The sequence below is a fragment of the Lepus europaeus genome, chromosome 7, assembly GCF_033115175.1.
Source record: "Lepus europaeus isolate LE1 chromosome 7, mLepTim1.pri, whole genome shotgun sequence".
In the NCBI taxonomy this organism is placed as follows: Eukaryota; Metazoa; Chordata; class Mammalia; order Lagomorpha; family Leporidae; genus Lepus; species Lepus europaeus.
In genome coordinates this window covers 112,724,677-112,736,587 of record NC_084833.1, presented here as the reverse complement: position 1 = coordinate 112,736,587, position 11,911 = coordinate 112,724,677, and the positions used below count along the sequence as shown (strand labels likewise).

Sequence of the window (11,911 nt, the reverse complement as noted above, 5' to 3'; positions counted from 1 at the left end):
TAGAGAAAAGATAATGTCTAAATAATCATATCAGTCAAATAAATTCAATCCATGACTATCATTTCTCACACAAAGAAAATCACACATCTGAAATACTACACAGGTGACAATCCCAAATCTTTAATACATGTTGGGCTATTTATTCTCCAAAACAAAATGTTTTCATGTTTATGTTATTTTGTAGATAGGTAATTTATTCATTTTACTTATTTTAAAAATATTTATTATTTATGTATGTATGTATTTCAAAGACAGAGTCACAGAGAGAGCTAGAGACAGAGAGAGAGAGGTCTTCCATTCATGGTTCACTCCCCCAAATGCCCTCAACAGCCAGAGATGGGCAGATCTGAAGCAAGGAGCCAGGAGCTTCTTCAGGGAAAGCACCTGGGAAAACAGTGGACGATGGCCTAAGTGCTTGGGCTCCTGTACCCATAGGGGAGAGCCAGAAGAAGCTCTGGCTTCTGACTGGCCAAGCTCCAGCCACTGTGCCCATTTGGGGAGTGATCCAGAAGATGGAAGATACCTCTTTCTCTCTCTCTCTCTCTCTCTCTCTCTCTCTCTCTCTCTAACTCTATCTTTTAAATAAATAAATAAACAGTTTGTTTTAAAATTAGAGTGCTAATAGGTATCAACAACACAATAATGACTGTGCTTACTTTCGGATGGATAAATTCTTCTACAGAATTGTAGTCAAGAGACAAGGAGGTTACTTTACTTCCCCACAGGAGTCAGCTGAACATGAACAGAGGCACTTTGACATTAAGACCCTAGCGTTTATCCACTACTCATCCGGCTGCCTTTTAAAAGCACAGCTGGTCCAGAGACCACAAACCAGTTAACTGTGGCACTAATAGATTTGCACAGTGGTTGCTATAGATATTGTTTTATTTTAATATTTTTCAACGGTGTTTGAGGGTTTTATGTAGAAATCCATATTTCCAAATACTTACGTTAAAATAGAAAATTCTGACAACTAGAAAGTCTGTGTGCATAGAATTTCAAGTAATTAAAGGGTACTGTCTGTAGACAGGATTTGCTCTCTCCAAGTTGTCACTGAGCCAGTTTTATTCATATAAAACTGCTTCTCTAAATATTTAGTTTGTGAATTTGAACTTAGAAATACTATTTTGAAATTAATGGTATGCTCAAAACAAAAAACAGTCAAACATCTTCAATGATTATAAAATGTTTCATGTAAAATAATTTTTAATACTTGAAAGCAAGCTTTAATAAATTTTAACTTGAGATAGATTTTACTTGTGCACATTGACACAAGTTAATTAATAACATTAAAGACCAAGGTAGTATTTAAACCAGGGATCATAAATATTGCATGCCCTTCTGCAACAGGATAGCAATGAAATCCCTCTGACAACCTGTTTTTCTCATTTCTCTTCAGAAACAGACCCAAAGCAATGGCAGCAGGAAATCATTCCATAGTGACGGAGTTCCTCCTGGCTGGGCTCACAGAACAGACAGAGCTGCAGCTGCCCCTCTTCTTGCTCTTCCTGGGAATCTATGTGGTCACCGTGGTGGGCAACCTGGGCATGATCACACTGATTGGGCTCAGTTCTAACCTACACACCCCGATGTACTATTTCCTCTGTAGTCTGTCCTTCATTGATCTTTGTCAATCCACTGTCATTACCCCCAAAATGCTGGTGAACTTTGTGGCAGAGAAGAACACCATCTCCTACCCTGAGTGCATGACTCAGCTCTACTTCTTCCTGGTTTTTGCTATAGCAGAGTGTTACATGCTGGCTGCAATGGCCTATGACCGCTACGTTGCCATCTGTAGGCCTTTGCTTTACAATGTCATCATGTCCCATAAGGTCTGCTTTTCCCTGATTCTAGGGGTCTATGGTATAGCTGTGGTTTATGCATCAGCTCATACGGGCTGCATGGTTAGGATTTATTTCTGTAAACTGGACGTGATCAACCATTACTTCTGTGATCTTCTTCCACTCCTAAAGCTTTCTTGTTCTAGTACCTATGTCGATGAATTGTTAGTTCTAGGTATTGGTTCACTTAACATTTTCATCCCAATCCTGGCCATCCTTAGCTCCTACAGTTTCATTATTGGCAGCATCGTCCGCATTCGCTCCACTGAAGGCAGGACCAAAGCTTTCAGCACTTGCAGCTCCCACATGTTAGCAGTTGTGATCTTCTTTGGTTCTGCAGCATTTATGTACCTACAACCATCATCTGTCAACTCCATGGACCAAGGCAAAGTTTCCTCTGTGTTTTACACTATAGTCGTGCCTATGTTGAACCCTCTGATCTACAGTCTTCGTAATAAAGATGTCAATGTTGCTCTGAAGAAGATATTAGTAAAAATATCACTGTGAACAACAAAATAGGAAGATGACTTTTTTTATCTATACCATTGATTATCATGTGGCATGAATTGATATCTTGATATATTTAATTTTAGTTCATCTGTCATCTTTTAGTTACTTGTTATTTGAAGTTAGGAGTTTCCAATTAAGTGAGTTCATGTAGCATTTGTCTTCATATGCATAGTTTATTTCACTTAACACAGTGTCCCCCAGGTCCATCCATATTGTCACAAATGATAGAATATCATTTTCTGAGTTTTAATAATATATATCTATATCTATATCCTCATTTTCTTTATCAATTTGTCCATTGATGGAATCTTACATTGATTCCATATCTTACTTATTGTGGATAATATTGCAATGAACGGGAGAGTACAGATATCTATTTGACACCTTAATTTCATTTCCTTGAAATGTATACACAACAGTGGGATGGCTGGATGATATGGATGATATGGGTAGCTCTGCATAATAGAAGTGAGAGCACTCTATGGGTCTCCCCCATTTCTGAACCATCTGTCACTTGCAGTGCAAGGACTGTGAATATTGGTATCACACTTGCATGCTAGGAATACTTGGCTTTGCAAGTCTGCACTTTTGTTCAAATGTGACAAAATGTCATGGGGCCCTAGAGATGGAATACGCTTAGTCTTCCATACTCTAAGACAGAATATCTTCCGACAATTTTCATTATTTTCAATATGGTGGCACGCTGTGGCAGCCTGGTCTCTGATAGTTGAGTGTAGGCAATGTGAGTTCTTTCTCTGAAGCAAAGCTAACATGCAGACACTAGGTAGCTCCTCCCATGAGCCCCAGGCCTGTGATTACTGCGAATCCCTCTTATAACAGGATGGTTGGCATACTTCATGGGTCTATTGGAAATCATCCATCCATCCTTTGCCTGTAAACTGAGAGCTCTCCCAACTGGGTACCTGGGATGCAGTTACTAGTGTTCAATTTTTCTATCTGTCCTGTCATCCTGGTCTCCATGTCTTACAGGGTCCCTCTTGTAATCTCCTGAGTTCCAGCACTTCGCCTCAACCACTCAGCTCAAAATCTGTATTTCATTTGTTGCTGGGTACCTCTCTGAAGAGGAAGCAAGTGGAGGGCACCTCTATTTATCCATCTTGGAATATAATCTCTTCCAACCAATCTCTAAAAGGCAAGATTTCTGGCACATTTTTAAAATTTTTCCAGTTTTCCTATGCAGTATAAATGGTTATACTTTAAACTGAACACCCTAATTGCTAACTCCAATTATTAAGTACTAAGTAAGGATCAATTATTTTTTGAAAATGAGGACTAAGGATATGCTTTTAAAAGCCATAATACATTGTTGAATAGTATTGAACCAGACTAGAATTTCTGATTTGTATGTTCTGAGTTCTAATGATCCATATCTCTACCCTCTAATTTCTGCAATAGAGTGCACACATTATAAATGATGTTTTACAACAACTTGATCAGTATGACCCTTCTCAAATGTTCAGAGCTTGATTAATTCTGCCTTTGGCCACTTCAACCATGAAGTCCAATTAATGTAGAACAATTTCAGTCCATAGCTTCTCTGGAGACAGTAGTGGAATACACTACTGAATATAAGGCATTCAGCTGCATTTCTGGTGTTGTTAAACTTAGAAACAAGGTAATATAGTGCCTCCATGTTTGAGAAACTATTGCGATATGTGTATGAGATCTGTCAAGTAGTTTAGTTTATTTTATAATTTCTAATCCTATAGTCAAAATGGTATAACTAGTTAAGATATACTGTGGTCATCTAAACCATGCTAATCATATGGTGTGGGTTGTGAGCCAATAGCACTGGTTATAAATAAATAATAAATAAATAGCTTATAAAAATCTAGAATTTCAGACCCCACCCAGAAGTAAAAATAAAAGGAAAGTTGTCCAACATGAAAATACCACATTACTATAGTTTTGAGTTGAAAACACTTTATTTTCTATTTTTATGTTTTTTTTTTCATTTTCTTTTTTAATATTACTTAGTTTTTAACAGATTCCATATAGTTTGTTGATACAATTCTAAGAATATAATGGTAGGTGTAGTGTACATAAACATACAAGTATATTTAAATGATTACTATAATAATTATAATATTCCATGTGAGTAAGATAAACATTTTAAGAAATTCTTGATGTATATGCACAAATCCTGATTATGGATTGACATGATTAAGCTTGTCAGGGGAACAACTGGGGAAGTGTCTACTTTAATTGCTGCTTATTTAAAGAGTATGATCCCTGAGAAATGGAAATCCTTGGAGAACATTTGTCTCTGTGATATTTAGTACCATGCAGATCCAAAACCTGGACAGACCTTCACAGTAGAGCAATTGGAGTCACACAGGTGACTGTGAGAGATGTGGATGTTTGCTCCCCTGAGATTGGGGAAACACAAACTGAAGAACTGACGATGCTGACCTGGGATGCAGTCCAGCTTCAAAAGTTACGCTGAGACTAAGAGCTGGACCCTGCCCTCTCAGAACTACAGCTCACAGAACGTTGGGTCCCTGCAGCTCCTAATACCAGCATCAACGTACTTCTCCAAGTGAAAGAGAGCAACTTTCACATAAATTTAGACATTGGGATTCAAGGGAGAAGAAAAGTGAGTGTTTTTATTTTTACAATTGTGATTTGTGCTTACCGGGCTGCAAGTAAACAGTGTGAAAACTCAGACAAATGTTAGTAAATTCTTTCATGTATTTATTTAATCATTGTATTCATTTATTCCTAAAATGCTTTTTAATTTTCTGTTAAATGTCATATTGTGCTAGTTACTGAGGATACAGAGGAGAGTAACTCTATTGCATTATCCAGCTTACAGTGTAGTTCATAGCCAAAATATGTACTGCTTAGGAATTACAACTTTCTAAGCTTGCAGTAGGAAGGTCTAATCAATTATTAGAAATGGGAGAATGTTCCATGGCGACATGAACACAAAAAGAAAACAAGAGAGAGAAACTGTTTGGTGAGATTCTTTCAAGTGGAAGGAGCACAAATAAAAATGCAGACAACTGAATCTATGTGACATATTCCAGAATCTGCAAGAAGCCTAATATTTCTGTTCCAAAATAGGACTTCAGGAACTGGGAGTGGAGAGGATAAGAGATAGTAGATAGTTGTACTACATCAAAGGGTAAATTTAGGAAATTTTCCCCTAGTTTTTGTGACGGTATATCATCATCAAGTTTATGGTTGAATATATTCAATGACCAAGATCATTGCATTTTTTTTGACAGGCAGAGTAGACAGTGAGAGAGAGAGAGACAGAGAGAAAGGTCTTCCCTTTCTGTTGGTTCACCCTCCAATGTCCGCTGCGGCCAGCGCCCTGCATCCAGCACACAGTGCTGATCTGAAGCCAGGAGCCAGGTGCTTCTCCTGGTCTCCCATGGGGTGCAGGGCCCAAGGACTTGGGCCATCCTCCACTGCCTTCCCGGGCCACAGCAGAGAGCTGGACTGGAAGAGGAGCAACCGGGACAGAATCCAGTGCTCCAACCGGGACTAGAACCCTGGGTGCCGGCGCCACAGGCAGAGGATTAGCCTATTGAGCCACAGCGCCGGCAAGATCATTGCATTTATAAAATCAGAAACGTGGGAATATTTTTCTTATAGTCACTAAAGTTTATATTCTTAAATGTGTCAAATAATATATGCAAAATAAAACTCTCTTCTCTTTATGTGTCCCTTGGGATATTTAAAAATGCATGCTAATTTTCCCAAACTTTCAAGTATTTACAAAGATCTTCATAGATTCTCAATACCTTTCAACTTAAAATGGATATCCATTACTAAATATAAAACTCAAAGTACAATACCACAGGTGTAGACTAGTGCTCACAAACCTCACTGTGTGTACAGAATGTGGTAGTATCTATATTGCATATGGGATAAATAACTGACACATCTTATAGCTGTTGGTGACCACTAAGTAGATGTGGATGTTATAGGTTACTCTCCACCACCTTCAGAGACCAGATTAGTGCTTAAGCAGTGTTACAACTCACGGAAACATGAAACATGAGTTGTGAAGCTTATCAAACTTAACGAAATTAATACTGATTATTCTAATCATATTGTAGAAATTAATCCAGAATATTTAATTGCTTTATTCATCACACATTGTCCTATGGCCTTCACTAACTTTTTGAAAATTGTGCTTTAGACTCTTTCATTTGAATTTCACTGGAGCTAGATATCTTTTATAAAAATAATTAATTTTAAACTAATTTTTGAAGTTAAATATTTGCCTTGGTAATTTTTCACTTATGTATTTCAACTATTTCCACAAAGCTTGATATTTGCTAGCTTTGTTTATTTTGTTTCTATTTTCATTTTTTAGAGATTTAAAATATCTGAACCTCACCCTCAGAAATCTGTTTCATTAACTCAGATATAGAAGTAGCAAATCTAAATTAAACAAATAAAACAATGAGGATTTCTCCATTTAAGTTCAGAGAATTTTGCAAGTTGTTGGATAAATCTTCAGAGATTATAGTTAAATTTTTAGAAAAGACTAAGAAAGTACCTGGTAGAACACAATTATGAAATGTTCAAATCCTGGAGATCATGGAACCAATTCCCCAACTCTAATCCCCACATAACATGGAAAGTTCATATAACATTCATGAATTTTTATTCTGTTAATCACAGTACAAATTATTTCCAGCCATGGAGGGAACCTTTCAAAGAAGAAGAAACAGAAATGTTTATTGGAACTACTCAATAGAGAGCACATTGTCTCTGGGGAACAGGACAGAGAGCATAGGGAGATGATTAAGGAACTTTTGACTTTCATTATAATCATGTTTACATTTTTGCATTTGTCATCTTATGCAAACATTATGATCTCTCTAAGCGACTCTGAAGATCAGTCATGTTGGTAAACCCCTGTAGTAACAAACAGTCTGTGCTCAAGTTTGTGTCTATGCCTGACTGCCAAGCAACCAGCCCACATGAGCTTATCCACAAGCACATGTTTAGCGCCTGCGGCATTTGCCTGTGGGAAACAAAGATGAACTCTCCATGTCATGTCCATATTGTGTAAAGAATATGGCTTTGACACAAGCTAGACTTTTTTTTAAAAGATTTATTTATTTATATGAAAGTCAGAGTTACACACAGAGAGAAGGAGAGACAGAGAAAGAGGTCTTCCATCCACTGGTTCACTCCCCAATTGACCACAATGGCAGGAGCTTCGTCCATCTGAAGCCAGGAGCCAAGAGCTTCTTCTGGGTCTCCCACGTGGGTGCAGGGGCCCAAGGATTTGGACCATCTTACACTGCTTTCCTAGGCCACAGCAGAGAGCTGGATCAGAAGTGGAGCAGCCAGGACTCGAACCAGCGCCCATATGGGGTGCTGGCACTGCAGGTGGCAGCTTTACCCACTACATCGCAGCACTAGCCCCCAAGCTAGACATTTGACACAAGCGAGAATCTAGAAAAGAAGCATTTATTGATCCTATAAATGAATGCTGAATGGAGACAGATTCAAGGAGAAAGAGATATAGAGAAGATGACATATTATAATATTGAACTTGAGTTTCTAGTATCCAATAATGTAAGTTTTCAGAATCAGTATTTTGTCTCTACTCCAATGTCACACCAAGCTGATATCTTCTATAAACCTTAAGAGATGAAAATAAATAGTGAAACAGCTCTGTTAGGACTTTATTGATACCTTACAGTAATGATTATTTCTTTAGATATTGTATGCATAAATTTGATTATCTTAAGTCTAGTCATACATTTGAGAATCTTAACACCTTTATAATATCGAGTCTTCTAATTCATAAATAGGATAAATTCCTCTACTTATTAGGAGTTTTTATAGTTTCTGTTAGGATTGACTAAACGATTCAACACCTAGGGGCCGGCATTGTGGTGTAGCATTGGTGTAGCAATGCTGGCATCTCATATAAGTGCTGGTTTGAGAGCTGCTCCTCTTCTGATCCAACTCCCTGCAAATGTGCCTGGAAAAGCAGAAAAAGGTGACCCAAGTAGTTGGGACCCTGCACCTACGTGAAAGACCTGGAAATATTTATAAAAATGAGCATTTGATGACTTATTAGGAAAACTTCAGAAATTTGAAATAACTTGGATAACTCAGTATATTCATTGACCGCTATGAAGTTGAAAGAAACAATTTAAAAAGGAATGGAAAAAAAAAAAAAACTCAGTTTCTGGAAAGTTAGCCATTCAATTCTGTATAATCAATGACACAATGAAAAAGAACTCAGGAAATATTTTAAATTGAGTTACACTGTGTTTTGTGTGACATTCAAAATGTGGAACACATAGTTGATGTAGGTTTTAATTGGTCTCCCAGATGGGTGGTAGGAAACCAATTGCCCAAGCTATCACTATTGCCTCCCAGGGTCTATACTAACATGAAGCTGGAGTCAGGAGCTGGATTCAGTTATTTCATTTATTTACTCTCTTAATTTGCAAATAATAATAGTATATACTTATGAGGAACAATATGGTATTTTGAGAAGTGTATGAACCCAGGTTTTCTAATGTGGAATGCTGGTGTATTAACTGACCCCTTAATCACTTGGTTTCTATTAACATATTTTAGGTTAATGCCTTTTGCCAGACATAAAACTGTGAATTTACCTTTGCATTTTCTAAATTATGTCTTTAATTTTATTTTAAAATTCGGTGAAATACAATTAAATGAGTGTTAGGACTAGTCTTTGGTTGTATTTTTGCTTTTATCTTTTGTTAATATGCAAGTCTCATAAAATCATAAACATTCAGAGTTTCTTTGATGTGTTTTTCCAGAAATTCATACTTCAGCTTTTAAATGTTAATCTGACATTTTCAAGATTTATTTTCATGTAAGCATATGTTAGATATTTTTTATATTTTACATTTATGTTTATAACCCAACTCATCTATTTGAAACTTGAATGTCTTGTATGCGATAAAATATTGTAGTTGTTGTCTACCAGAATAGGAAACCATGCTTGTAAATCTGTTTTCCAGGCCTATTCCTCTGCTTAAGCTCCTTTCCAATTCACAAAAATTTTAAAAAAAGAAAGTAAAATTAGAATACTTAGGTTGCCATTTCTGCAGTTGTAAATCTATAATTAATTATTGCTTGTTTTTCAATTGATAGGGTGTTAATAGGTATCAACAATGCAAAAATCATATTCGCTCTCTGATTGATAAGACTCTGCCAATTTTATTATAAAATAAGTGAAGCCATTCTCTTGTTGGCTTGAAAGTCATAAAGCAAAGTGGTATTTTCCTTGCACCAGTCAGTGAGTTAGTGATGGTGTCAAAGCGTGAACACATGGCCTTTGACTTATGGCTTGACGCTTTAACCACTACTCATTCTCCTTCCATCCAGAGAAGGCACAAGGGCTTGGTTCAGAAACCACAAACCAGATAACTGCGGGCCACTCCAGGTGAAAGATATGATCAATAATTGTAGATGATACTTAATTTTGATAACATTTAGAAATATTAAATTTTGTGCAGAAATTCATATTCCCTAATATATACATAATATATGAAATAAGTATATTATATATAATTTATATATAAGTTCATAATTTATATACCATTAAATATATTTAATTTAATTACTTATAATTAAACAGTCTGAAATAGTAATGTCCCTGCCATAAGTTAGTTTCAGGTTGTTAAAAGTTTCTACCTTTATTTTTTTTTAAGGTACAGTTACAGAGAGAGAGAGAGGGAGAGACAGAGAGAGATTTACCAACCAGCGGTTCACTCCCCAAGAGGCCACAATGACCAGAGCTGAGCTGATACGAAGCTAGGAGCCAGGAGCTTCTTCCGGGTCTCTCATGTGTGTGCAGGGCACAAGCACTTGGGCCATCCTCTGTTGCTTCCCAAGTACATTAGTCATGAGCTAGATCAGAAGTAGAGCAGCCAGGACTTGAGAAGCCCACATGGGATGCCAGAGACACAGATTGCAGCTTTACCGACTATGCCACAGCACCAGACCCCAAAGCTTGCTATCTTTAGACTGGGCTTGCCCTCTACAAGTTCTTAATCATCCAATTATGCTATTTTACCCTGGCTGCTCTTTATATTTAAACATATAAATCTCAGGTTAATAATATTGGTTTGGTGATCATTAAAAATACACTTTAAAGTAAACCATTACAGTACTAAATACATGGACACAATATTTTTATATAAGTTAAAGTTATTGTGTTTGGAAAATAAGGCTAAATTGATATTAAACTGACATCATTTCTACTGTGATAAGTTGATCCATTATTAAATGATCATAAGGATTGGGGAAAAGGGATGCCCTTCTCTGAAACAAAATAGCAACAAAGTCTCACCAATAACCATATTCTTCTCTCCCCCCATCAGGAAGTGACCAGAAACAATGGCAGCAGGAAATCATTCCACGGTGACAGAGTTCCTCCTGGCTGGGCTCACAGAACAGCCAGAGCTGCAGCTGCCCCTCTTGCTCCTATTCTTGGGAATCTATGTGGTCACCGTGGTGGGCAACCTGGGCATGATCATACTCATTGGGCTCAGTTGCCACCTGCACACCCCCATGTACTATCTCCTCAGCAGTCTGTCCTTCATTGATCTTTGTCAATCCACTGTCATTACCCCCAAAATGCTGGTGAACTTTGTGGCAGAGAAGAACACCATCTCCTACCCTGAGTGCATGACTCAGCTCTACTTCTTCCTGGTTTTTGCTATAGCAGAGTGTTACATGCTGGCTGCAATGGCCTATGACCGCTACGTTGCCATCTGTAGCCCCTTGCTTTACAATGTCATAATGTCTTATCACGTCTGTTTTTCCCTGATTGTAGGGGTGTATACTATAAGTATGGTTTGTGCATCAGCTCATACAGGATGCATGTTTAGAATTTATTTCTGCAAATTGAATGTAATCAACCATTATTTCTGTGATCTTATTTCCATCCTAAAGCTCTCTTGTTCTAGTACTTATGTCAATGAATTGCTGATTCTCATCTTTAGTGGAATTAACATCCTTATCCCCAGCCTGGCCATCCTTATCTCCTACACCCTAATCATTGCGAGCATCCTTCGTATTCGTTCCACTGAAGGCAGGACCAAAGCCTTCAGCACTTGCAGCTCCCACATTTCAGCCGTTGCTGTTTTCTTTGGTTCTGCTGCATTCATGTATCTGAATCCATCATCTCTCAGCTCCATGGATCAAGGAAAGGTGTCATCTGTATTTTATACTGTTGTTGTGCCCATGCTGAACCCTCTGATCTACAGCCTGAGAAATAAGGATGTCCATATTGCCCTGAAAAAAATGCGAGAAAGAGGAAAATTCCTGTGAAGGGAGTCATGTGAATATTTCCTTAGATCTAAGTTTTGGTGATTGCATTGTAGGAATTAATGTATTTCATTTTAGTCTACCAGTCAATGTTTCCCTTCATTTGGTAGAATTCTGTTGACATCATTTCTTATTCCCAAAACATTTTTAAAATATTTTATTTATTTGTTTGAGAGGTAGAGTTACAGACAATGAGAGGGAGAGACAGAGAGAAAGGTCTTCCATCTGTTGGTTCACTCCCTAAATGG

The 11,911-nt window shown here is 37.5% G+C and overlaps 2 protein-coding genes across 2 annotated transcripts; both read left to right on the top strand.

Annotated features, from left to right (window-relative positions):
* Nucleotides 1–1,415: 1,415 nt before the first annotated feature.
* On the top strand, nt 1,416–2,348 carry LOC133763960 (olfactory receptor 8G1-like). The gene has a single exon (XM_062197636.1). The coding sequence runs from the start codon at nt 1,416–1,418 to the stop codon at nt 2,346–2,348; it is 933 nt and encodes a 310-aa protein (XP_062053620.1).
* Nucleotides 2,349–10,631: 8,283 nt separating this feature from the next.
* Nucleotides 10,632–11,666, top strand: LOC133764745 (olfactory receptor 8G5-like). Its single transcript, XM_062198431.1, has one exon. It carries the CDS (start codon nt 10,731–10,733, stop codon nt 11,664–11,666), a length of 936 nt encoding a protein of 311 aa, XP_062054415.1. The 5' UTR covers nt 10,632–10,730.
* Nucleotides 11,667–11,911: the final 245 nt, after the last annotated feature.

Bases quoted from the DNA above. Each gene is read 5' to 3' on its own strand.
- LOC133763960 (XM_062197636.1), top strand. From the start codon at position 1,416: ATGGCAGCAGGAAATCATTCCATAGTGACGGAGTTCCTCCTGGCTGGG.
- LOC133764745 (XM_062198431.1), top strand. From the start codon at position 10,731: ATGGCAGCAGGAAATCATTCCACGGTGACAGAGTTCCTCCTGGCTGGG.